Source organism: Xenopus tropicalis, chromosome 7 (assembly GCF_000004195.4).
Source record: "Xenopus tropicalis strain Nigerian chromosome 7, UCB_Xtro_10.0, whole genome shotgun sequence".
NCBI classification, from domain to species: Eukaryota; Metazoa; Chordata; class Amphibia; order Anura; family Pipidae; genus Xenopus; species Xenopus tropicalis.
This window is the reverse complement of record NC_030683.2, coordinates 7,614,616-7,641,879: the sequence shown is the minus strand read 5'-3', so window position 1 is coordinate 7,641,879 and position 27,264 is coordinate 7,614,616. Positions and strand designations below refer to the sequence as shown.

The following is a 27,264-nucleotide window of genomic DNA, read 5'->3' as shown; positions in this document are numbered from 1 at the left end:
AACGCAGCCCACATGGGGGCTGGCACCCAGGGTTACAAAAAGAAATGAGCCTGGGGCGCATGGCGGGCCCCTTGATGGAGCTGGCTGGGACAGACGAAATCTTAAGCTGATGGGGAAGGAGGCCTGCCTAGGGCCGAGATGAGATTACCTGAAAAACAGATGACTTGTTTTTTCTTTCTATTCGCAGGACCACGAGGAAGCTGCTGATCATGGAGGGAAGAGCTGGGCCCAGGGAACAGTAAGGGAGAGGGAAGGGGTAGCAGGAACGGCCCAGGCTGCGTGGAACGCAGCCCAAATGGGGGCTGGCACCCAGGGTTGCCAGGGTTACAAAAAGAGGTGAGCCTGGGGCGCATGGCGGGCCCCTTGATGGAGCTGGCTGGGACAGACGAAATCTTAAGCTGATGGGGAAGGAGGCCTGCCTAGGGCCGAGATGAGATTAGGCAGGAAGAGGATAATACATCCACAAAAGACTTGTTTTTTCTTTCTCTTCGCAGGACCACGAGGAAGCTGCTGATCATGGAGGGAAGAGCTGGGCCCAGGGAGCAGTAAGGGAGAGGGAAGGGGTAGCAGGAACGGCCCAGGCTGCGTGGAACGCAGCCCACATGGGGGCTGGCACCCAGGGTTGCCAGGGTTACAAAAAGAGGTGAGCCTGGGGCGCATGGCGGGCCCCTTGATGGAGCTGGCTGGGACAGACGAAATCTTAAGCTGATGGGGAAGGAGGCCTGTCTAGGGCCGAGATGAGATTAGGCAGGAAGAGGATAATACATCCACAAAAGACTTGTTTTTTCTTTCTCTTCGCAGGACCACGAGGAAGCTGCTGATCATGGAGGGAAGAGCTGGGCCCAGGGAACAGTAAGGGAGAGGGAAGGGGTAGCAGGAACGGCCCAGGCTGCGTGGAACGCAGCCCACATGGGGGCTGGCACCCAGGGTGCCAGGGTTACAAAAAGAGGTGAGCCTGGGGTGCATGGCGGGCCCCTTGATGGAGCTGGCTGGGACAGACGAAATCTTAAGCTGATGGGGAAGGAGGCCTGCCTAGGGCCGAGATGAGATTAGGCAGGAAGAGGATAATACATCCACAAAAGACAATCGATTCTACTCCTGTCCCATTTACAAGAAACCAGTCCGAACTGACTTAAATTATATTGCTGCAGTTGATCAGCAGCAGCAGCATGGGGCAGGCATGAATCGGGCGGGCCGGTGGGAGGAGACGCGACAAAGAGGATTTTGTGATGATCAGGAGCTCCGGTGCTAAGAGAAAGGGAACATTTCTTTCCCCAGGTGAAGGCTCCAGGAGGCGGCAGAAGTTGACGGACGGCAGCATCGGCGGCAGGCGAGGGAAGAAACCAATTGCGGAAGACTGCGCCGGAGGAAGTGGTTCGGAGGAAGAGGTCGGCGGTAATCTCGGAGCGGAAGTATTGCGACGCTTGGATGATGTCACGGGAGCCGGAAGAAGCAAGGGTGCCAGGTGTTACAAAAAGAGGTGAGCCTGGGGCGCATGGCGGGCCCCTTGATGGAGCTGGCTGGGACAGACGAAATCTTAAGCTGATGGGGAAGGAGGCCTGCCTAGGGCCGAGATGAGATTAGGCAGGAAGAGGATAATACATCCACAAAAGACAATCGATTCTACTCCTGTCCCATTTACAAGAAACCAGTCCGAACTGACTTAAATTATATTGCTGCAGTTGATCAGCAGCAGCAGCATGGGGCAGGCATGAATCGGGTGGGCCGGTGGGAGGAGACGCGACAAAGAGGATTTCGCGATGATCAGGAGCTCCGGTGCTAAGAGAAAGGGAACATTTCTTTCCCCAGGTGAAGGCTCCAGGAGGCGGCAGAAGTTGACGGACGGCAGCATCGGCGGCAGGGGAGGGAAGAAACAAATTGCGGAAGACTGCGCCGGAGGAAGTGGTTCGGAGGAAGAGGTTGGCGGTAATCTCGGAGCGGAAGTATTGCGACGCTTGGATGATGTCACGGGAGCCGGAAGAAGCAAGGGTGCCAGGTGTTACAAAAAGAGGTGAGCCTGGGGCGCATGGCGGGCCCCTTGATGGAGCTGGCTGGGACAGACGAAATCTTAAGCTGATGGGGAAGGAGGCCTGCCTAGGGCCGAGATGAGATTAGGCAGGAAGAGGATAATACATCCACAAAAGACTTGTTTTTTCTTTCTCTTCGCAGGACCACGAGGAAGCTGCTGATCATGGAGGGAAGAGCTGGGCCCAGGGAGCAGTAAGGGAGAGGGAAGGGGTAGCAGGAACGGCCCAGGCTGCGTGGAACGCAGCCCACATGGGGGCTGGCACCCAGGGTTACAAAAAGAGGTGAGCCTGGGGCGCATGGCGGGCCCCTTAATGGAGCTGGCTGGGACAGACGAAATCTTAAGCTGATGGGGAAGGAGGCCTGCCTAGGGCCGAGATGCTAACCGAGCCGAGCTAACTCATGCTATTGTGAAGGCTCCAGGAGGCGGCAGAAGTTGACGGACGGCAGCATCGGCGGCAGGCGAGGGAAGAAACTAATTGCGGAAGACTGCGCCGAAGGAAGTGGTTCGGAGGAAGAGGTCGGCGGTAATCTCGGAGCGGAAGTATTGCGACGCTTGGATGATGTCACGGGAGCCGGAAGAAGCAAGGGTGCCAGGTGTTACAAAAAGAGGTGAGCCTGGGGCGCATGGCGGGCCCCTTGATGGAGCTGGCTGGGACAGACGAAATCTTAAGCTGATGGGGAAGGAGGCCTGCCTAGGGCCGAGATGAGATTACCTGAAAAACAGATGACTTGTTTTTTCTTTCTCTTCGCAGGACCACGAGGAAGCTGCTGATCATGGAGGGAAGAGCTGGGCCCAGGGAACAGTAAGGGAGAGGGAAGGGGTAGCAGGAACGGCCCAGGCTGCGTGGAACGCAGCCCACATGGGGGCTGGCACCCAGGGTTACAAAAAGAAATGAGCCTGGGGCGCATGGCGGGCCCCTTGATGGAGCTGGCTGGGACAGACGAAATCTTAAGCTGATGGGGAAGGAGGCCTGCCTAGGGCCGAGATGAGATTACCTGAAAAACAGATGACTTGTTTTTTCTTTCTATTCGCAGGACCACGAGGAAGCTGCTGATCATGGAGGGAAGAGCTGGGCCCAGGGAACAGTAAGGGAGAGGGAAGGGGTAGCAGGAACGGCCCAGGCTGCGTGGAACGCAGCCCAAATGGGGGCTGGCACCCAGGGTTGCCAGGGTTACAAAAAGAGGTGAGCCTGGGGCGCATGGCGGGCCCCTTGATGGAGCTGGCTGGGACAGACGAAATCTTAAGCTGATGGGGAAGGAGGCCTGCCTAGGGCCGAGATGAGATTACCTGAAAAACAGATGACTTGTTTTTTCTTTCTCTTCGCAGGACCACGAGGAAGCTGCTGATCATGGAGGGAAGAGCTGGGCCCAGGGAACAGTAAGGGAGAGGGAAGGGGTAGCAGGAACGGCCCAGGCTGCGTGGAACGCAGCCCAAATGGGGGCTGGCACCCAGGGTTGCCAGGGTTACAAAAAGAGGTGAGCCTGGGGCGGATGGCGGGCCCCTTGATGGAGCTGGCTGGGACAGACGAAATCTTAAGCTGATGGGGAAGGAGGCCTGCCTAGGGCCGAGATGCTAACCGAGCCAAGCTAACTCATGCTATTGTGAAGGATCCAGGAGGCGGCAGAAGTTGACGGACGGCAGCATCGGCGGCAGGCGAGGAAAGAAACCAATTGCGGAAGACTGCGCCGGAGGAAGTGGTTCGGAGGAAGAGGTCGGCGGTAATCTCGGACAGACGAAATCTTAAGCTGATGGGGAACGAGGCCTGCCTAGGGCCGAGATGAGGTTAGGCAGGAAGAGGATAATACATCCACAAAAGACTTGTTGTTTCTTTCTCTTCGCAGGACCACGAGGAAGCTGCTGATCATGGAGGGAAGAGCTGGGCCCAGGGAGCAGTAAGGGAGAGGGAAGGGGTAGCAGGAACGGCCCAGGCTGCGTGGAACGCAGCCCACATGGGGGCTGGCACCCAGGGTGCCAGGGTTACAAAAAGAGGTGAGCCTGGGGCGCATGGCGGGCCCCTTGATGGAGCTGGCTGGGACAGACGAAATCTTAAGCTGATGGGGAAGGAGGCCTGCCTAGGGCCGAGATGAGATTAGGCAGGAAGAGGATAATACATCCACAAAAGACAATCGATTCTACTCCTGTCCCATTTACAAGAAATCAGTCCAAACTGACTTAAATTATATTGCTGCAGTTGATCAGCAGCAGCAGCAGCATGGGGCAGGCATGAATCGGGCGGGCCGGTGGGAGGAGACGCGACAAAGAGGATTTTGCGATGATCAGGAGCTCCGGTGCTAAGAGAAAGGGAACATTTCTTTCCCCAGGTGAAGGCTCCAGGAGGCGGCAGAAGTTGACGGACGGCAGCATCGGCGGCAGGGGAGGGAAGAAACAAATTGCGGAAGACTGCGCCGGAGGAAGTGGTTCGGAGGAAGAGGTTGGCGGTAATCTCGGAGCGGAAGTATTGCGACGCTTGGATGATGTCACGGGAGCCGGAAGAAGCAAGGGTGCCAGGTGTTACAAAAAGAGGTGAGCCTGGGGCGCATGGCGGGCCCCTTGATGGAGCTGGCTGGGACAGACGAAATCTTAAGCTGATGGGGAAGGAGGCCTGTCTAGGGCCGAGATGAGATTAGGCAGGAAGAGGATAATACATCCACAAAAGACTTGTTTTTTCTTTCTCTTCGCAGGACCACGAGGAAGCTGCTGATCATGGAGGGAAGAGCTGGGCCCAGGGAACAGTAAGGGAGAGGGAAGGGGTAGCAGGAACGGCCCAGGCTGCGTGGAACGCAGCCCACATGGGGGCTGGCACCCAGGGTGCCAGGGTTACAAAAAGAGGTGAGCCTGGGGTGCATGGCGGGCCCCTTGATGGAGCTGGCTGGGACAGACGAAATCTTAAGCTGATGGGGAAGGAGGCCTGCCTAGGGCCGAGATGAGATTAGGCAGGAAGAGGATAATACATCCACAAAAGACAATCGATTCTACTCCTGTCCCATTTACAAGAAACCAGTCCGAACTGACTTAAATTATATTGCTGCAGTTGATCAGCAGCAGCAGCATGGGGCAGGCATGAATCGGGCGGGCCGGTGGGAGGAGACGCGACAAAGAGGATTTTGTGATGATCAGGAGCTCCGGTGCTAAGAGAAAGGGAACATTTCTTTCCCCAGGTGAAGGCTCCAGGAGGCGGCAGAAGTTGACGGACGGCAGCATCGGCGGCAGGCGAGGGAAGAAACCAATTGCGGAAGACTGCGCCGGAGGAAGTGGTTCGGAGGAAGAGGTCGGCGGTAATCTCGGAGCGGAAGTATTGCGACGCTTGGATGATGTCACGGGAGCCGGAAGAAGCAAGGGTGCCAGGTGTTACAAAAAGAGGTGAGCCTGGGGCGCATGGCGGGCCCCTTGATGGAGCTGGCTGGGACAGACGAAATCTTAAGCTGATGGGGAAGGAGGCCTGCCTAGGGCCGAGATGAGATTAGGCAGGAAGAGGATAATACATCCACAAAAGACAATCGATTCTACTCCTGTCCCATTTACAAGAAACCAGTCCGAACTGACTTAAATTATATTTCTGCAGTTGATCTGAAAACTGTCCAGTCTCCAGACCATTGGATATTGCGGGGTGTGGCTTTGTTATGTGACTTCAAATAATTCATCAGCCTTTTTTCCCCAAATTGATATTTGTTAATATTTCTTTAAAATTAATTTTTTTGTTGTCCCCTTAGCATTACAAAACCTTGTGATATGTTTAAGATAAGATAGCACCGTTTGCTCCCTTTTCTATTGTTTTTATTTATAAAACATTTGAGAAATATATATGTTTATATAGATAAAAAAAAGAAAAGAAAATGCAAGTGTTTGTTGTTGATGAAGGTCTATAGGTGTGAGCTGTTAAAAAGAAAGGTTGCAAATGTACGGGGACAGAGGTTCTAACACAAAAGAACAGAGTACTAGACTATACGTTGGCCGTCCTCAAACATGCTTGTGATTCAGGTGATTATTATTATTATTAAAAATTTACTAGATTTTTATTTCTCTCATCAAAAGTGATGTGATTTGATCTAAAGCATTTTGTGGGACTGCAAATGCAGTGTGTAAAGGATCCGGAAATAAGTGAGGTAAAATTGTCAAATTTCCGTCATTGTGAATTATGATTATATGTAGAGATGTAGCGAACTGTTCGCTGGCAAACTAATTCGCGCGAACATCAGGTGTTCGCAAGTCCGCAAATTCGCGAACTTTTGGCGATGTTCGCCATTTTGGGTTCGCCGCGTTTTTTCGCCTCGGTTTTTTCCGCCGCATTTTTTTTCGCTTTGGTTTTTCGCCTTTGCGTATACATAGGAATAGCTTGTGTTTTTTTTTGGCGTTATTTTTTTGCGTTTTTTTTACAAAGTATTTTTCAGAGAAATTTTTGCTTGATCCCCCTCCTGCATGCCCCTGTCCAGGTCGTGGCACCCTTTAAACAACTTTAAAATCAGTTTTCTGGCCAGAAATGGCTTTTCTAGGTTTTAAAGTTCGCCTTCCCATTGAAGTCTATGGGGTTCGCAAAGTTCGTGAATATTCGCGAGTTTTGCCGAAAGTCCGCGAACGGGTCTGCGAACATTTTTGGCGATGTTCGCTACATCCCTAATTATATGCTTGTAAAATAAGTAAAGCTAATGTTATTTTAATCAACTTTGCTCACAAGTGAGGTTGTTGTATGTGCTAATGTAATGTAATAAAGGTGAAAAGTATGTTCTTGTTGAAAATAAGTCTACATAGATATCTTTGATGATTGTGCTCTGAAATTTGTCGCATGATCTGGCCAATCACGCGATAAGCAGTTCATAATCAACAGAGATGAATCACAATATGTAAATGTTGATATTTTTATGACAAAATTTGAATCCACTGTATAATTTTCAGTTTGTGAAACTAACACACGCATTGTTGAATGTATATTGTTTAAGGTCGTGGTGTTTGGATGACACGCTTGTCTTCCATTTGACAAATGGCAACTCTTAAATGTATTTTTGCTTCATATGCCAGGATCCCTAAATTATGGATTGTATTAAGAAAGTCATTACTACCCTAAACTGCCTAACAGCAGACATATACGAAAGCGTAAATAGCTTTACAATTTCCCCTAGGCCGTGCAGTGATGCAAATCTAATGTGGCTTGAATAGGAGTCGGCTATTATAATGACGATATGAAGATATACAGTATATTCATTTGTCTTTGTACACGATGATACAAGTTGTAAAACCTTGTCTTATATGATGACTCTTAAAATTGTACTAACAATTATAGTACTTATTTGTTAATGAAGTCATAATTTGGCCTCACATATATAAGAACACACATAACTTTTGAGGTATAGTAAATCAGGTATAGTTAATTACAAACTAAGTTATCGATTGTTTAGAAGGAATGCCTAAATAAATTGTGGTACTGTTGAAAAGTGGCTGCTCTTTACAGCAACCGTATAAGTAAACTAAGACTATAGCACTGTGAACCAAGTTTAAAAATTGTAATCAAGTCACCGATGCTGAAACATTGTGGACGTAACATCTGTTGCTATTGTTAGCTAATTACAGATGTCTCTACGGTGTTCTTGTTTTTGTGTATGTTTTTCCTTTTTACTAGGTTGTTTTAAGTGCAGGATGCCGTGTGGTCACATAATGCGACAGCTACATGGCAGCTTGTGACTCCAATACCCTTTTACCATTCACCTCAGAATGCGCCATACCATTTTAGGAGTACGTAAGTTTGCAAATAGCGCTAATTTTAACCGCAAGGTTTAGACATTCATTACAGCTGTTGGATATTTGCATTGAAAATACACTAAATCTTTTTCCCCACAATACTAATCTTTTATATAACAACCGTCTGCTGACATTTCCAAAAGCGGACAAGTCTTGTGGGCTTTGCTAACGTGGGAATGCACGACCACTAAAGGATAGGCGCTGCATCCTCACGTTCCCAGTGCTTCATAGGATAATCCAACATTTTAGTCTTTGATCCCAGCTAACTCATGCTATTAACGTGCTGTTATATTGAGCCATGGGCTTCGCCATGTCTCAACAGGGGGAATAGTGGTAACCCCTATAAATAAAACATTCATAGTTTACCAATTACACTAAAAAAAAACTTTTGTTTAGCACGAAAACAAACAGGCATTTCAATGCCCATTGAGCCTTACACCCCAAAACAAGATTGCCTTCTCGCAGCCCAACATTGTTTTCAAACAAAATGCATGTCGGACCAAATGAGTAAATAAGAAATAAATGATTTGTTATTACAAATGTCTTCCTTAGGAAAGGAAACCTCTCCAGTAAATAACTGATGCTCTCATTGCATCTAAAATACTAAAAAGGAGGGAGGTTTTTATGTTAGGTCCCCGAAAAGGAGGTATACAATTATTCAGTGACTAAATAGGTATACATCCTCCTTCTGCTCGGTGGCCCTCTGTGCTTTAGCAAAAAGAAGGATCCCATTCCTGGTTGAGTAAGGTAAGGAAGGGACCGATAATTTGGATGGGAGCCCAGATAGGCAACTCCATACCGCCACTGAACCTGCTATTAAGAAGTAAGTGAGCAGAGGACTGGGTAAGAAGAACGTGTATATGTATTTAGATATAAAAAATGGGTAGAAACTGTGCAGGTTTTATAAAGATGTAAATAACATGTCTAGATAATAAATGTTTTATAAAGGATCTCACCCCTTTAGAAAAATATTGTATATACAGTGGTGTGAAAAACTATTTGCCCCCTTCCTGATTTCTTATTCTTTTGCATGTTTGTCACACAAAATGTTTCTGCTCATCAAAAACCGTTAACTATTAGTCAAAGATAACATAATTGAACACAAAATGCAGTTTTTAAATGAAGGTTTACGTTATTAAGGGAGAAAAAAAACTCCAAATCTACATGGCCCTGTGTGAAAAAGTGATTGCCCCCCTTGTTAAAAAATAACTTAACTGTGGTTTATCAAACCTGAGTTCAATTTCTGTAGTCACCCCCAGGCCTGATTACTGCCACATCTGTTTCAATCAAGAAATCACTTAAATAGGAGCTACCTGACACAGAGAAGTAGACCAAAAGCACCTCAAAAGCTAGACATCATGCCAAGATCCAAAGAAATTCAGGAACAAATGAGAACAAAAGTAATTGAGATCTATCAGTCTGGTAAAGGTTATAAAGCCATTTCTAAAGCTTTGGGACTCCAGCGAACCACAGTGAGAGCCATTATCCACAAATGGCACAAACATGGAACAGTGGTGAACCTTCCCAGGAGTGGCCGGCCGACCAAAATTACCCCAAGAGCGCAGAGACAACTCATCCAAGAGGCCACAAAAGACCCCAGGACAACATCTAAAGAACTGCAGGCCTCACTTGCCTCAATTAAGGTCAGTGTTCACGACTCCACCATAAGAAAGAGACAGGGCAAAAACGGTCTGCATGGCAGATTTCTAAGGCGCAAACCACTTTTAAGCAAAAAGAACATTAAGGCTCGTCTCAATTTTGCTAAAAAAACATTTCAATGATTGCCAAGACTTTTGGGAAAATACCTTGTGGACCGACGAGACAAAAGTTGAACTTTTTGGAACGTGCGTGTCCCGTTACATCTGGTGTAAAAGTAACACAGAATTTCAGAAAAAGAACATCATACCAACAGTAAAATATGGTGGTGGTAGTGTGATGGTATGGGGTTGTTTTGCTGCTTCAGGACCTGGAAGGCTTGCTGTGATAGATGGAACCATGAATTCTACTGTCTACCAAAAAATCCTGAAGGAGAATGTCCGGCCATCTGTTCGTCAACTCAAGCTGAAGCGATCTTGGGTGCTGCAGCAGGACAATGACCCAAAACACACCAGCAAATCCACCTGTGAATGGCTGAAGAAAAACAAAATGAAGACTTTGGAGTGGCCTAGTCAGAGTCCTGACCTGAATCCTATTGAGATGTTGTGGCATGACCTTAAAAAGGCGGTTCATGCTAGAAAACCCTCAAATAAAGCTGAATTACAACAATTCTGCAAAGATGAGTGGGCCAAAATTCCTCCAGAGCGCTGTAAAAGACTCGTTGCAAGTTATCGCAAACGCTTGATTGCAGTTATTGCTGCTAAGGGTGGCCCAACCAGTTATTAGGTTCAGGGGGCAATTACTTTTTCACACAGAGCCATGTAGGTTTGGATTTTTTTCTCCCTAAATAATAAAAACCCTCATTTAAAAACTGCATTTTGTGTTTACTTGTGTTATCTTTGACTAATAGTTAAATGTGTTTGATGAGCAGAAACATTTTGTGTGACAAACATGCAAAAGAATAAGAAACCAGGAAGGGGGCAAATAGTTTTTCACACCACTGTAAGTAAACCGTGTAAGATTCTTCACTTATAGGTACTGGACACACCCGACAAAGAGACGAGGCGGACCAATCACTCTCTGAATACATGTGTAAAATACTTAAACAAAATCTCATGTCTCTTACTTTTCTTCTAGACCTTACAAATGCTATTCCCAAAAGAATTGTGAGCCTTATGAGATTGATCCCGATTAATTGAGAAGAGAAATTGGTCAGCCCCCATTGGGAAGGTCCATACCAAGCCCTATTGTAAACCCCCACAACAATTGAGATGGCCGAAAGAACTTCCTGGATACACGCAAGTCACTGTAAACTGGTAAACCCATTTCAGGTAGGGATAGAATTTAGGGACCCCGAGTAACCCCTTGGAAGAGTCTGACTACAAAGGGGGGTCGTTAACCCATTAGGGAACGGCTCGTCTCAACGTCAAGTGAAGGCCCATGGGTTTACTCGGGGATGCTGAAGGGTCCAGGGAAAGGAGAGGTTCCAGTGATACGTATTATAATTGACCCAGGAAAAAGATTGTGTTACTGTTCGTCTATCTTACTGCCATAGGGATAACAATCTTACTTTTTCTTACTGTCATGACTTTGTCACTCAAACCCCCCTTAGGTGGGAGGGGATTCCCTGCTTCACCCTCAAATAAAACCAAAACTGTGGCCAGTAATTACTCAAATGCAAGGTATAAATGGTCTTTAGCTCCTTCTACCTATCCAAAGCAAAACGCCCTTATGCTAACAGTTGTAGAAGCCCAGACACCAGTGAATAACCCAATTGAGCTTAAGTCAAGGCCAGACATCTGCTGGTTGTGTGGAGACATGCAGATACGAATGCGATTTCCCCCACGCTGGGTCGGAAGTTGCTGTTTGGTTCAGCTAATATTGTCCTTCTACTCCTTTTCTCTACAATCTTTTTTACAGGTCTCAAAGTCAGCACGTCTCGTGCACAGGACTAAGTGAGAAATGGATACCTCAAAAGGTTTGTTTGATCATTCGGTTTATATCGACAGCATTGGTGTATCGTGCAGTGTCCCAGAGGAATCTAAGACCAAAAACTAGAACAGTGCAAGATTCAGATCGCTATTCTGGTGGGTCACTATCGATAAGAACGTCGACTGGATCAACTACATCTATTGTAATCAGCAAAGATTCAGAATTTCACAAGGGACGACTTCAAAGGAGTCGCTAGCCAGCTTGAAGCTACCTCCCTGGTCACATTGATGTGCTGTTGGCTGAAAAAGGAGGAGTTTGCAAAATGCTTGGCACCCTGTGTTGCACCGTCATACCTAATAACACTTCTCCGGATGAATGTATCACCAAGGCACTTCAAGGACTCACTATGCTATCAAACAAACTTGCTGAGAACTCGGGGGTTTCTAATCCTTTCACTGACTTTTTGCAATTGGTGTACTTGCTGGAATCTTAAGCACTTGTGGACGTTGCTGCATACCTTGGGTTAGAGGGTTATTGCAACACCTAATTAACACTACACTGACAAAGACTATATGTATTGCTGCTTCTAATATTTCAGATGATTATAGTGATATCAATGAACGAGTGGACAGGGGTTAGAAGTAAGAAGCATGTTAGTCCTAGTTACGGATGTAATTCTCCTATTTCATACATGCCTCCTAAAAGTATTAAAAGGGTGGAGATGTTAGAAGAATTAAAATATAAGGGAGCTGATATAAGAACCAAAGGGTTAATACTTTGAGCTTAATACATAAAAACTTACCCATGTTCTATTCATGCCTATGTGATTTTTAGAAGTGTAATTATCAATGGGTGAAAGTCAGAACTCAACATTTGATAATTATACACTTCTAAAAATCCCATAGGAATGAATAGAACGTGGGTGCGTTTTTATGTATTTAACTCCAAACTCACAGTTTAATAAATCTGCCCCTTTGAGTCTGCATGTAAGTTCCCGAATGTATACAAAGTATTTAACGGCTTGCGCTAAGTTTAGCTTATGGCATCCTGTTAGTGTTGCTTACATTTCACGGGTGGTCGAGGACGTGCGTAACGGTCTGTCTCACAAGTGTTATTAATATTTGTAACTGTAAGAGATTATCCAAATCCCAGAATTGATGACTGTTTACTGTAACTGATATCTTGTTATTCTCGGAAACACATATGGAAATGTATGTATATTCAAATGTATATTCTGAAAGTATAAATGCTATGTCGCTTGCCTGAGCAAATCAGACAACCTCTGGAACAGATAGCAACCAGGCTTCTGTGAGCTTGTCTCCCGCGGCTACTTTTCTCTGTCAATAAATACCTTACCGATTCCTAAGTCCTGATTTGGTGTTAATTGGCAATTAGGAGATAATTTCCCTTACAGGAATCTGGCGAGAAAGACTGGGAACGTTACTTGCCGCACCTCTTGTTTGCATATAGGGAAGGTCCTCTAGACCTGCTAAAAGAGTACTGGGAAGGGGAAAACCAAGCAGCAAGCCAGTTATAATATATGTACTTAAATTCTGAGAAAAGCTAGACCAGATGACTCGTCTGGCCCATCAAAATCTCCCCACAGCTCAGCAACGGCAGAAGGCTTGGTATGACCATAATACCCGTGAAAGGATATTTCTAGAAGGTGATCAAGTTCTTCTTCTACTGCCATTCCGTAAGGACAAACTGCAAGCTGCATGGGATGGTCCTTATGTAGTAATACATCGGCTCCATGACACCACTTATGTTGTAGCCCAATACAATGCCCCCAACAATGTAGAACTGTACATATTAATATGATGAAACCCTATTATGATAGTGGGGGAATGGTTTCAGCCATATGCAGCCTACCCTTAGCAGTCATTGATTAAATCACGGTACCTCCCACACACAGAAAGTGGTGGCCAAGCGGTGGGATCATTTTTATGCAGAGACTGTTCCCAGAACAGCTGAGAGTATAACACAAGTTACAGTTCTGCTGCCAGTTTATGTTTGGATGGATGGAGCCCATGGAATTGGGGTTCAGCTGATCCCTCAGTATCCAGTGGTTAATCAATCTGTTACCCTGAGTGTCACTGGGGTCGCTGGCACAATACGGCAATTCTGGTAGTACAAGGGGTCAAGTGTAGATACCAATAGCCAAATATTCAGTGTTTTACCATTTCCAAAAAAATATATAACCCCCCAAAAAATTTAAATCCAAAGTAAAATGATGACTATATTATAAAGTATATTGGGATGGTAATGTAAAGCATACCAGTCACTCATAGAGGCTCGGGTGTATAAACCCCGAGCCTATCTCAAAGATATTGAATCCCAAACCAAAGTCAGCAAATCAAATCAAACAAAATTCAAATGGCTGACCCGAGTCCAGGAGTGGTCCGGGTGCTCAAGGCCCTGAAGCCGTAGCTGAAAGGGAGAAAACAAACTGTAGAAGGAACTTCAAGCACACTGAACGATGGAGTCTGCTAAAACACAATCTTTATTCTTCCATTTAAAATCAAGGTGCCTGACACGTTTCGTGCGCGTGCGCACTTAATCATAGGCTATCCGGTGTGCTTGAAGTTCCTTCTACAGTTTATACCATTTCCAAACTCAATGACACCAGAGCCTCGGTATTTCTGTCAGGCCAGTCAGTTCCCAAATGGCTCATTACAGATCTCAAGCCTTGTTCCTACAGACCAAGGGAATTTTGCATTGGTGATGCTGACTGCTGAGGGTTCAGCCAACGTTTTCATTTACCTGCCAGTTTATGAACCTGTTACAAAACCGGTGATCATTTCTTCCAGCTCCCAGGTGCTGGTAAATGTGAATCTCACCCTTACATGTGTAACTATGCATGCAGAGTCCTATGGAGAAAGGATGATAATGGCCTCCCTTCTGGAGTAGATATTTCTCCAGACAACAAGACTGCAATCTTCCATAAGATTAATCAATGGGATGCTGGGCAGTACCAGTGTGAAGCTGAGAATCCGTAGAAGTTACAGTGATGTCTTCACATTGACTGTCAGTTACAGAGAATCATATTCAGGCAACTGCTTCATCTCAATGGCAGGAATCATCTGCGGGTCCATTGCTGGAACTGTACTCATCATCAGTGCAATGGGTCTGCTGTACAAGAGATATGGGGGTTGATTCACTAAAGTGCAATAACGCTTATCGCATGCTTTATTGCGTTAAAATAGACACGGAAAAAAACATTCATTCAGTTGGAAGATATACAGACAGATACACAAGTACACAACGACAATCTATTGGTGGCAGAGAGGACTCATCAATGATATATGCTAATGTTTCCAATTCTGATATGAACCTGTTTGCAATGGAGAAGTCAGAGCACATACAGGACATATGGACTTTTCTTAGATACAGTGCGCTGTGATTCAGATAATCAGGGCTGGAACTAGGGGTAGGCAGAGTAGGTACCTGTTGGAATTCACAGACCCCTTCACTCTGAGGAGAGGCACCATGACACAATGCCGGATCTATTTATAAATACCTTGTACTGACTGCAACCAAAGTAAAACTATAAACATAAACAGTCAGTCCCCACTACTGGCACAGGGCACCTGTCACATCCACCAGTTAAAAGTTGCTGATATTGTTCTTAGTGGTCACTCAGTGCAACTTCACTTGATACTGTTAGTAGAAGTTGCCATCACATCTGCCCCATCTGCTTTTGGGTGTTGGGCATTTTATCTATTCTCCAGTTCATACCAATAACCCCGCTTGTCACTTATACTTACTGGGGCCACTTGGCAGATTAAAAAGAGTGGGGTTAATAACTGTTGTGATAAAACATAATAGGGAGTGCCCAGTAATGACCATGGGTCTGTATGGCAAAGAAGTTTCATTTGGACTCAAAGACTCATTTCTTATTAGGAAAGGGCCTGCGACTGTCGGGCCAACAAACTTTGCACCATTGCAGTGACCAATGCTTTTAGCTTCGAACTTGGAGAACAAGCTATCAGCTGATTGGTTGCTAAATGTGCTGTTTATGAACTACAGTCCCAGAATACACCAACAACTGGAGGCTGGGGCCTAAACAGCTTCTTTATTCCAAGAGTCTACCTTAATGATGGACAGCTCTTCTAACAAGGAAACTGAATTGGAGCATTGGGGAGGGTCAGAAGGGACCACAAACATCCTCAAGAAATCTCTAACTGCATATGCACATACGGTGAATGTAAAAGCCATACAGATAATGTATTCTTATAAATGGGACACTTTTTCCCCATTGATTAGATCAATTAATTGGCTCGGGTTCCATCTGAGCAGATTTTCAGAAGGCAAGTGGGAGAGAGCACAGACTTACAATGTAGAAGAAAGAGAGGTGATCTGATTCAGGGTCCAGTTCGTTTTTATCAATCGTGTACTCGACTGACACCGACTGCTTGGTGGAACATAGCAAATCTTCTGCAACAGTTTGTACTTTCAGAAAGCTGTTACTCTCAGAGTAGAATGGGAAGAGCCACTGTAACGCCCTGAAATAACCTGCTCCTTCTTCAAATGAAATTCTCCCCTGGACAGAAAAACAAGAGAACAAACTTATGAACCAACCCCTGAGATCTCTTATACTACACAGCTATGGTTACTCATTTCTTATGTACCACTCTATCACTCCGGTCAGGATACATCTGTGGTTAGTCATTCTGTATGTGCCCCTCACCTTTCCCTCTGTCTGGGCAGGATACATCTGCTGTTAGTCATTCTGTATGTACCCCTCACCTTTCCCTCTGTCTGGGCAGGATACATCTGCTGTTAGTCATTCTGTATGATAAAGGTGAACTACCCCTTTAAAAGTCCATAGACTCTCAGCCATACAAGGTATATTTACATTTCTGGCTCCACGTAGGTCCTGACACTTATTGATGTTTTGCTTTCCATAAGTGCACTATTAGCCCATTTTGGGCAACCTCCTTCCGCTTATGATTACTGCTGGAAAGTCCTCCTGTATGACTTCAACCTTCATTTATGAATGGTTTATAACTAGGGATGCACTGAATCCAAGATTTGGCCTTTTCCGGCAGGATTTGGGTTCGGCCGAATCCACGGTCCTGGACGAACTGAATCCGAATCCTAAATATCACATGACTTTTTGTGACCTAAATGCAGAATTTGAAAATGTAACCCCCCCAAGCATATGCTAATTAGGATTTGGATTTGGTTTGGTATTTGGGCTTGGTATTTGGGTTTGGTATTTGGCCAAATCCTTTACTAAGGATTTGGGGGTTCGGCCGAATCCGAAGTGGATTCGGTGCATCCCTATATATAACATACACAATGGGATAAAAATAACCTTATAGTAAAGAAGCCCATCCTGGGATATTTATTTCAGTGACATTCGTACCGTCAGTGACACCATATCGTTCCAATCAGAAGTGTCGAGACTAAATCGTGCCATTCCATTCTCATCTGTCACCAGCGTTATGTTGGTGTCCACTTCATCCACATTCACCACGAGGTAGACCTTTTCATTCCGCATGGGATCCTTTTTTAAGTTCAAAACCTTCATTTAAGAAAGAGAAACAACTATCTTAACAAAATGTGACACATCATGGTGTTTTGAGCATGTTTTGACCATTGACCGGTGTTTTGAACTTACCTGGCACATAGCCTTATGATTTGTCATGTTTTCCAATCACTGTGGTCATGAATATTTTCTCCTATATCTTATATTTTTGCTGGTTTGGCCCAATTATCATTATTTGAATTTTAGTGGTTTTAGAGGTTTTTAAAACAATGAATAAACTCAAATGCTGAATGATTTATCAAAATGTTTTGAAAAACCATGTACGACTAAAGTTACAAAACGAATCCTTGGTAACCACAAATTCCATTAAAAAAATCATATTCGGAAGAATGAAAAACCCAAGAAAATCTCTCAAACCACCATTTGCCTAGGAGAGCTCCCACTGACTTCTATATGACCTTAACAACTTTTTTTTGTTTGCAGATTTGTTATTTAAGAAATCACACATTTTTTATGGTTTTTCGTTAAAACACCCCCCCTCACAAATATTTGCAATAAAACAACAATTCATGAAAACCTCTCAAACCACCATTAGCCTAGGACAGCCCCCATTCTACAGCTCCTTCTCCATGAGGGTTTTTTTGTCCGTGAATTAGTCATTTAATAAATCACAAATTTTTCTTGTTTTCATTAATACAAACCCCCCCCCACATTTTTGCAATAAAACCACAATTCATGATAAAAAAAAACTTTAGTAAATGGGTCCTGTAGTACACATTACATACACCTACCAGTCTTGTCTTCTGTCAATGATGCAAGAACCATTATTCGATGAGACATTGAAAGGACGAAGGTCGATTTCCCTTATAAGGCAGCCACAGTCGTCTGTCTGTAAAGCAAAGCAGTGGAAGAGAAGTGAGCACAAAAGTGCCGTGAATATTTCAGGGACAAATTGCCCTAGAATACTTTAGAAATTATATTTCATGTCAATGAATCCAAATCTGAACCTTAATAAATCACCCCCATTAGTTTGATAGTACAGTGGTCAGGATTTGTTTAGGTGTTAGGTTTTATAATTATAAAAGGCAATTAGCTGAACAACATGGGCACTGAGTATGAAAATATTGAAACTCAGGACTACTCAGCAACTTCCTAATTTGTACCATTTTACTGGGTCCTTTGTGGAGCCTAATGCTTGGGATGGAGGCAATTTACACTGCAAGTTACAAGTAACCTTGACACCCCAACACATGCTCTGATATGTTCAAAACAATGACATCTTAGTCTACATCAGGGGTCCCCAAACTTTCTTACTCGTGAGGCACAGTCAAATGTAAAAAGACTTGGAGAGCAACACAAGCACCATAAAAGTTCATGGAGGAGCCAAATAAGGGCTGTGATTGGCTATTAGGGGCCTCTATGCACACTATCAGCTTACAGGGGCTTTATTTGGTAGTAAATCTTGTTTTTATTCAACCAAAACTTGCCCCCAAGTCAGGAATTCAAACATAACTACCTGGTTTGGGGGCACTGAGAGCAACACCCAAGGGGTTGGGGAGCAACATGTTGCCCCGAGTCACTTGTTGGGGATCACTGATCTACATTGTTTTCATTAACAGATTAAAATGATACTTTTTTATCTTTGCCTCCACCTTTCTATAAGGTTTTTCTTATTTTTTAAAGTTGGAGGTGTGCACTTTAGCCCCATTGGGTTGAATAGGTTCTTTCTGAAATTATTTATAAGAAAAAGGCACTGTGGCTCACTGGGATGAGATATTTATCCAGAGCTGTACGTACATGGACTCCCTGTGCGGTCCCAAGCTCCTCAGTCATTTCTGGGTCAACCCTATCATAATATACCATCCACCATGGAATATCCACAGGATATAATGCGATTTTCATAACGCCCTGCACTGGTTTCCCGTAGGTGTAGCTGCAAAAATACAAATAAGATTTACAACAGTGTGTCCCTTCTGCTTCGGTCGGATGGCATTACCAGGTGTACCAAGTAAAAAAGGCTTAATCAGATCAGAGGTATGTCTCATAAACCAAATGTTGATGGTGATAATAAATTGTGGCACATTTACTACAATTCGTTTTTTTCTGGCCTTGAAAGTCAAATAAACTCGACATGGTATAACTTCGAATTAAACTCGATCATTGCTGTATTTATAAAATGTCATGATAATGCTTGAATCGTTTGTACGAAAATTTCGAGTTTACATTCGAAAATCCCAAATTTTAGAGTTAAAAGAGCTGATTCACTAAAGTGCGGTAAAACGTGCGTTAAAAATTTTATTGCGTCTAAATTTTCGCGACTTATCGCCGCAGAAAAATTTGCCGCATGTCCAAAAATACGCTGCGAATCCATACCTGGCAAAACATTTCATCACTTGTAGCCGCATATAAATAGTCGCGCAAATGAACGCACGCCATGTTAGCCATACACGCCAATACTTGCGGAAAATTACTGTATTAAAAATGACCATTTCGCTACAAACTTGCGGCTGCGTCACTCTGGGGGAAACACAGACTTGAATAAATAACACTGCAAAGTCCATATTTTATTGCCAAAAGCTCATTTACTGTACTTTTCTATAATTATCGCCTGCCTGTAGTAGGAGTTAATTTTTGCATAGCCGAATGCGATATTTAGCGCGCCTAAGTGTTTGTGAATCATGCGATCGTATTCTTTTCTGTGTGCTATTTAACTCATGCGGTTGCGCGAAAATTAACGCATGCAATACGCGACTTAACGCACGCGGTAATACTGTTGTGAATCGAGTGCTAATTATCGCGTCTTTTTAATGCAAAAAAGTGCAATAAAATTTATCGCACTTTAGTGAATCAACCCCAAAGTATTGTTAAAAAACTCAAAAGTTCGAGTTTAAACAGATGTTTGTTTCCGTAAATCCTCTTTATTTTTCCCAAATGGGAATCGCTCCAAAAGCCATTTTAGGAGCATTGGCGCTCATTCTTGGAAAACAATAGTGTGTTTAAGTTTCACTTGAAACTGGCTTTTATAAGAAAACAATGATGGGATTAACTTTCCCTTGAAAACGTGTGAAATAGAAAACAATGAGGGGATTAACTTCCTTTTGAAGATGGACAAAACAGAAAATAATGAGGGACTAACTTCCCCTTGAAGCTGAGTGATACTGAAAACAATGAGGGATTCCCATTGAAAGCTCAAGGACAGGCTGCCACTGACTTTTCTAAGCCTCCATAGGACTCAATGGTACTTGACAGGTCAAACCTGCTGATTTGTTTTTTGAAAAACATTAGTAAATCACGAGTTATTTTAGAAAAACTTGATTTTTTTAGGGAATAATAACGAAAACATCGAGTTCTGGTGAAAACCTATTCGTAAATCTGGAGAAAGAAAAAATCTGACTAAATCTAAAAATTACTTAGTAAATGTGCCCCTTTGTGTTCCCACGAGAAGCTGGTAGTACCATGTGTCAACAAGTGGAAGCCCTGATAATGCTGTACAAAACGGGATGTACCAACCTGCCACAGGACTTCCAAATGGAAGGAATCATCATTCGGAGTGACTTTGTCTGGCATTATGGATATCAAACGTTAATCTTTTAAGCACTGTAAAAGACAAATATTGGCAATGAGTTGCTTGCTAGGGGAGTACAGAGAGGGCTTTTGAGATGAAGGAATATGGTGGAGCCTGTGAAACACTTTTTGATCATATTGCATAATATTATACATCCATATGGTATATCCAGAGGATAAAAGAAAAGGGTATGGGGGGGTGGAACTATGCATTGAAAAGCCAAATCTCTTGTATAATCAGCTTTTTTTTTTTGCACTTTGCTCACAGCGTGGGGCCTTGAAAATAAGCCCTCAAATCTTTCATAGATTCCTCCTCAACTTGCTAGTTTGAGATGAGAAATCCCAACATTGGGCCAAATTCAATTTAGTGTGAAACAGTTTATCTCATGAGAATCTCATGGTTTATTTCATGAAAACTCATGGACAAGATTCAATTTGAGGTAACTGGAACTGAATTAGGAGAAAAGTTTTCTCTCCTTGAATTGAATCTCGTTCATAAGTTTTCACGTGATAAACAATGAGATAAATTGTTCTCACTGAATTGAATCTGGCCCATTATTGGGTTGTTTTGGCTACTGGCTGGTTTCAGCTCTCTCAACTATCAGTTCATATTTTACCAGATTACAAGGACTGCGTCCTGTTGAGGAGTATGTTCAATACATTTGTCATATAATAATCTCTCTAATTCTTTATTTACCAGTAAGTCCTTCCAACTGACACAAGGGCAACCATTTCGATTTCCCTCCTGAATCAGTGGTACTGGCTAATATATTAGATAGGTACAAGAAGGGGTTGGGTGGGTATTTAGCAAGTGAGGGAATACAGGGTTATGGGAGATAGCTCTCAGTACAAGTGAGGGAATACAGGGGTAGGGGGGATAGCTCTCAGTACAAGTGAGGGAATACAGGGGTATGGGAGATAGCTCTCAGTACAAGTGAGGGAATACAGGGGTAGGGGGGATAGCTCTCAGTACAAGTGAGGGAATACAGGGGTAGGGGAGATAGCTCTCAGTACAAGTGAGGGAATACAGGGGTAGGGGGGATAGCTCTCAGTACAAGTGAGGGAATACAGGGTTATGGGAGATAGCTCTCAGTACAAGTGAGGGAATACAGGGGTAGGGGAGATAGCTCTCAGTACAAGTGAGGGAATACAGGGTTATGGGAGATAGCTCTCAGTACAAGTGAGGGAATACAGGGGTAGGGGGATAGCTCTCAGTACAAGTGAGGGAATACAGGGGTAGGGGGGATAGCTCTCAGTACAAGTGAGGGAATACAGGGGTAGGGGAGATAGCTCTCAGTACAAGTGAGGGAATACAGGGGTAGGGGGGATAGCTCTCAGTACAAGTGAGGGAATACAGGGTAGGGAGATAGCTCTCAGTACAAGTGAGGGAATACAGGGGTAGGGGAGATAGCTCTCAGTACAAGTGAGGGAATACAGGGGTAGGGGGGATAGCTCTCAGTACAAGTGAGGGAATACAGGGGTAGGGGGATAGCTCTCAGTACAAGTGAGGGAATACAGGGGTAGGGGGAGATAGCTCTCAGTACAAGTGAGGGAATACAGGGGTAGGGGAGATAGCTCTCAGTACAAGTGAGGGAATACAGGGGTAGGGGGATAGCTCTCAGTACAAGTGAGGGAATACAGGGGTAGGGGAGATAGCTCTCAGTACAAGTGAGGGAATACAGGGTATGGGAGATAGCTCTCAGTACAAGTGAGGGAATACAGGGGTAGGGGGGATAGCTCTCAGTACAAGTGAGGGAATACAGGGTAGGGGAGATAGCTCTCAGTACAAGTGAGGGAATACAGGGTTATGGGAGATAGCTCTCAGTACAAGTGAGGGAATACAGGGGTAGGGGAGATAGCTCTCAGTACAAGTGAGGGAATACAGGGGTAGGGGAGATAGCTCTCAGTACAAGTGAGGGAATACAGGGGTAGGGGAGATAGCTCTCAGTACAAGTGAGGGGAATAACAGGGGTAGGGGGGATAGCTCTCAGTACAAGTGAGGGAGGAATAACAAGGGGTAAGGGGAGGGGATAGCTCTCAGTACAAGTGAGGGAATACAGGGGTATGGGGGATAGCTCTCAGTACAAGTGAGGGAATAAGGGGTAGGGGGATAGCTCCAGTACAAGGAGGAATACAGGGTAGGGAGATAGCTCTCAGTACAAGTGAGGGAATACAGGGGTAGGGGGGATAGCTCTCAGTACAAGTGAGGGAATACAGGGGTATGGGAGATAGCTCTCAGTACAAGTGAGGGAATACAGGGGTTAGGGGGGATAGCTCTCAGTACAAGTGAGGGAATACAGGGGTAGGGGGGGATAGCTCTCAGTACAAGTGAGGGAATACAGGGGTATGGGAGATAGCTCTCAGTACAAGTGAGGGAATACAGGGGGTAGGGGAGATAGCTCTCAGTACAAGTGAGGGAATACAGGGTAGGGGAGAATAGCTCTCAGTACAAGTGAGGGAATACAGGGGTAGGGGAGATAGCTCTCAGTACAAGTGAGGGAATACAGGGGTTAGGGGGGATAGCTCTCAGTACAAGTGAGGGAATACAGGGTTATGGGAGATAGCTCTCAGTACAAGTTGCCCCAGGGACTGGTCCGATTGCCATCTTGGAGTCAGGAAGGAATTTTTTCCCCTCTGCGGCAAATTAGAGAGGCTTCAGATGGGGTTTTTCGCCTTCCTCTGGATCAACTAGCAGTTAGGCAGGTTATATATAGGCATTATGGTTGAATGTGATGGACGTATGTCTTTTTTCAACCTAACTTACTAAGTTAATATGATACATATAGATTTTTGTCTCAAATATTATATAATTTGTACGATCTCAATGTTTTCCCTGCTGCAAACAACTCGATCATGCTGCTGCCTATTGCCTATTCGAAATCGCTGCTCTTACAACCTAACAATTTTCCATTGGAACAACCTATTGATCAAGCCACCAGTGTGAGAGAAAAATATGTTGTCCTGATGGAAAATGGAATACCTCAAAAAACATATAAAAATATTTGCAAATGATATTTGGTAAGCCTTCATTAGATTTTGGGAGATTTTTCTCACAATGTTTTTGAACTTGCTGAACTGTTCCCTCATTTTGGCTGATGAACTGTTTTTTTACCCACCTAGACTGGAGCTGTCTCCCTGCTCTCCCCTTCCTATGTTTAAGCCTCCTTTCCCCCTGTCTAGTTGAAATCCAACCTACCATATTCTGCCACAATAAAGCTTTGGCTTGAACGTTCAGTGGAAGGGATATTGATCTTGTACCGTCCCAGCTCCATCTCTTCTGCTAAGCGAAATGAAAAGTCTGCGATTCCCTGGGTGGGAGCCACATCCAACCATTGGCCAATACGGTTGTCGTTTGGGTCCTGTTAATGGAAAACAAAATTTGTTTATAGCTGTAGCAGAAGGAAAAATGGAGGTGGTCTATGGGTTTGTAGGTTCCTGCAGAAGAAGGACATCAGAATACTCTTTGGGTGGGATAAAAACAAATACTGGGGTGGGTTGCTTTTAGAAAAACTGATTGGCCTTTACTGTAAGGGCAGTAGCACAGGTGGAGAGTTGTTACCCACTGGGAAATCATGCACTTCATGGCTGACAGAGAGCCTCAAAATATAATTGCAGTGTTTCTTACCAGCAGCTCCACCAATGGGTACTGCAAGAGAGAAAGATATTATATGAGCAAGGTGTTACTATACATTACATTAATACAGAAGCACCAGGCAAGCACAATAAACCTGCGTCATTCATGTTAATCACAGGGAGAGTCTGATAAAGGCCGAGCTTTAAAACTGCCCTACACCCCTAAACATCTTCACTTTTATAATTGGCCTCTAGTTTGCATTGTGTTCTTACATACAGTTTGGTGTCCCTACACTATTGCCTTACATCCCATAACAGTGCAATGTAATTAAAGTCTTAAAGTTTTGACCAACTAACCTATATCAGCCAGTCAGTAAGTAAGTAGCATTTACTGTCACCTGTTTGAAAGCAAATAGCTGGGTGGTATACTTCATCTGGTACAAATATTCTTAAATGGCCCCCTTTTTGAGATTATGAGATGGAGCCCTGGCTATACCAAGTGATCTCTTGGGGTATACCAGTTATATTATCTAAGCTCTCTTCCTAGAGTTTTATTCCATTTAAATCAGGATAATATTTTCTTACCAAAAGAGTTCAACATATATTGAGCCCCCCAGTAAGTGAGTATATGCCAAGGAATCTCTCTGATACTCAGTACTGGAGTGGCCATTCAAGTTTTATCCCTTTCTGTGCTACAGAATGTATCTTCTCTCCCTCTTGGCTAAACAATTTTCTCCAAGAGCTCATTTATTCTAGCCACTACATGTAAAGAAGATTATAAAGATTTATCTTAAATTTTCCTTGTGCTGAAATATAAAGGCAAAAGAAAAATCACCTTATTGTCTTGAGCGTGAAAAACCTTATCCAGAGTCACCACTCGGAAATTCACTGGAAAGATATAATAAAATGAAAAATTTGAATTTCTACCTAGCTACTTGCTATGGGCAGACAGAATGGAAACACTAGGAATTGTTCTCTCCTGCTACATGCTATATTGGTTTGTATGTTGTGTTGGTATCTACAGCCTCTGGGAGGTACACGGGGGGGAAACGGTATTTTGGTTGCTGAAGTGTTAGTAATCCAAGCACAAAGGGCTGTTGTGATATTTATGGGGTACTTTTTATTTCTAAATGACACAGCAAATAATTCCCTCAGCCATTTAACCTTTTATTCTTGAACCAATAAATGTATTTGTAGCTGTAATATTGGTGTGTAGGCGCCATCTCAGTGCCTTGTGCCTGAGTCTGAGCTTTCAGCCAGCGCTACACATTAGAACTGCTTTCAGCTAACCTATTGTTTCTCCTACTCCCATGTAACTGGAGGAGTCCCAAGCCGGACTTGGATTTCTTACTATTGAGTGCTATTCTGATACCTACTGGGAGCTGCTATCTTGCTCCCTTCCCATTGTTCTGCTGATCGGCTGCTGGGGGTGAGGGGGATATCACTCCAACTTGCAGCGCAGCAGTAAAGTGAGACTGAAGTTTATCAGAGCACAGGTCACATGGCTGTGGCACCCTGGGAAATGAAGAATATGGCTAGCCCCATGTGAAATGATTATAGTATTTCTTTAAGCAGAAACTGCTGCGCTCAGATTTCTTGTAAGGTGTAAAACCCAATTGCTTTTATTTTTTGCCACTTCTTCAGGTGTACAATAGGGTTGTACCCTTTAAAGGACAATGAAAGGTTAATATAAATTAAAAGTAAGTCTAAAGGCATTCTGTTTAAGTACATACTGCATATCTAAATTCCCAGATCCCTGCTTGCTTCTCTGAGATATGGTGCTGGCAGCCTACAGCAGTGTGAAAACTCCAGTGACATCACTGAAATCTCTCTCCCCTTCCTGTAGGTGCCAGCGGCAGCCTTCCTATTCTCTGAGCATGTGTGTAACTTGATCCTGTCTCCTGTTCTGAGCTACACATGCCCACCAGCCAATCAGAAGCGGATCTGCCAGAGGGGAGGGGGGGGAGGGAATGAAACACATGTGCAGTATGAAGCAAGGAGGGAAAGGAAGGGAGAATACCTTTTTAGAGATGGCTGCCTGTTCAGAAAATGTGAAGTAAGTGTGACTGAGTAAATATTTGATTAGGTGAGCCAAAAGTGTGGCGATTTTACTAAACAATAGGAGGACTATTGGGCAGTATGCTTTTTAAATTTTGACTTGCATTCTCCTTTAAATCTGAAATCCGAATAGTACCGCTGTTTTTTCTTGCAAGATTAGCAAATTTGAGTCCAAGTAAAATGCTGAGCCCTGGATAATTGTATCAAAGTGCACCGTGAATAAACTTGCTCCCATTGCCCTTTGTGAATCCATTTAAAGTGTCGGCTACAAGGTTTTTAGATGATTTTCACAGAGGCCAATCGGTTCTGCTTTGTAGAGTTTTTAAAAGCAGAGAGGACAAGATGCTCCACATGTTAATTCTCTATTGCCCATATGCAGAAATAGTTTTATGAAAAGTACCATTGGTCTGCTATAAGTAATGCCATACTCTATGTTCCCTCTCAAAAATCCTTTTGCTATATAAAATCGTACCTATCTGGCTGGGCTTGTACATCGGTTTGTCCGTCTGGATGATGGTGATGTACATTTGCCCCATTATGAGAACCTTCTTTGTCTGATTGATGATAATATTGTCTCCTTCTGCTGATACATGGAAGAGCCATACCTCTTCTGTCTTCTTCTGCAGCAGGGACCTGCCAGGATATGTAGGCACAAAGGTGGATCTCATGAGGTTCTCCATGACTATAGCACTGTCTAGAGTTTATTAAGTGAAAGGACAGTATTTGAGTAGCATTTTTCTCATGTTTAACATACTCTACAGCACATTGGGCAGGAATCACTGATGTCTGCAATGGAGTCACCAGGAATTTTACATGTCTTGCCCAGGATCATGATCGGTTGATGCTAAAACTCAAACCAGGGTCTCTAGGTTGGTTTCATGTGTTAAAGGCATAAGCTGAGGGCAATCCGTTCATCTTACACATCCACAATTACAGATAGAGTAGGCTTTATTGGTGCATTTGGCTTAATATAGTGGAGTATAAAATATCTTACTTCAGAGGGTCTTGCACCTACATTTGTACACTCTTATGCAGAGCTTGGGTAGGTGGTCTAACTCAAATAGGAAAAAGGACTTGAACGGGAGCAGCAGTGAGTCTGTAAGTAAACAGTGGGTGGGTCTGAAGACGCTAATGATGGCTTGTAGGGGAGCAACAGTGGGTCTGTAACTCATGCAGTGGGTGGGTCTGGAAGACACTAATGGGGGCTTGTAGGGGGAGCTGCAGTCAGTTTGTAACTCAAGAAGTAAGTGAGACTAGAACACTAATGGATGATTTCAGGGCATAGACA

General features: G+C 44.2%; 1 protein-coding gene across 1 annotated transcript; it reads right to left on the bottom strand.

Annotated features, from left to right (window-relative positions):
* Nucleotides 1–15,590: 15,590 nt before the first annotated feature.
* Nucleotides 15,591–20,348, bottom strand: LOC100486922 (alpha-2-macroglobulin-like protein 1). The gene is made up of 4 exons (XM_031905747.1): nt 20,221–20,348; nt 18,579–18,714; nt 16,659–16,817; nt 15,591–15,830 (listed from the first exon to the last, which is right to left on the bottom strand). The coding sequence occupies exons 1-4, from the start codon at nt 20,346–20,348 to the stop codon at nt 15,591–15,593; spliced, it is 663 nt and encodes a 220-aa protein (XP_031761607.1).
* Nucleotides 20,349–27,264: the final 6,916 nt, after the last annotated feature.

Excerpts from the sequence above, each read along its gene's own strand:
- LOC100486922 (XM_031905747.1), bottom strand. The coding sequence starts at position 20,348 with ATGCCAGACAAAGTCACTCCGAATGATGATTCCTTCCATTTGGAAGTC. Across the intron at positions 18,715-20,220 it reads CATGGTACTACCAGCTTCTC|CTACACCTACGGGAAACCAG; the intron begins GTGGGAACACAA and ends GTATTTTTGCAG. Across the intron at positions 15,831-16,658 it reads ACGATATGGTGTCACTGACG|GGGAGAATTTCATTTGAAGA; the intron begins GTACGAATGTCA and ends TTTTCTGTCCAG.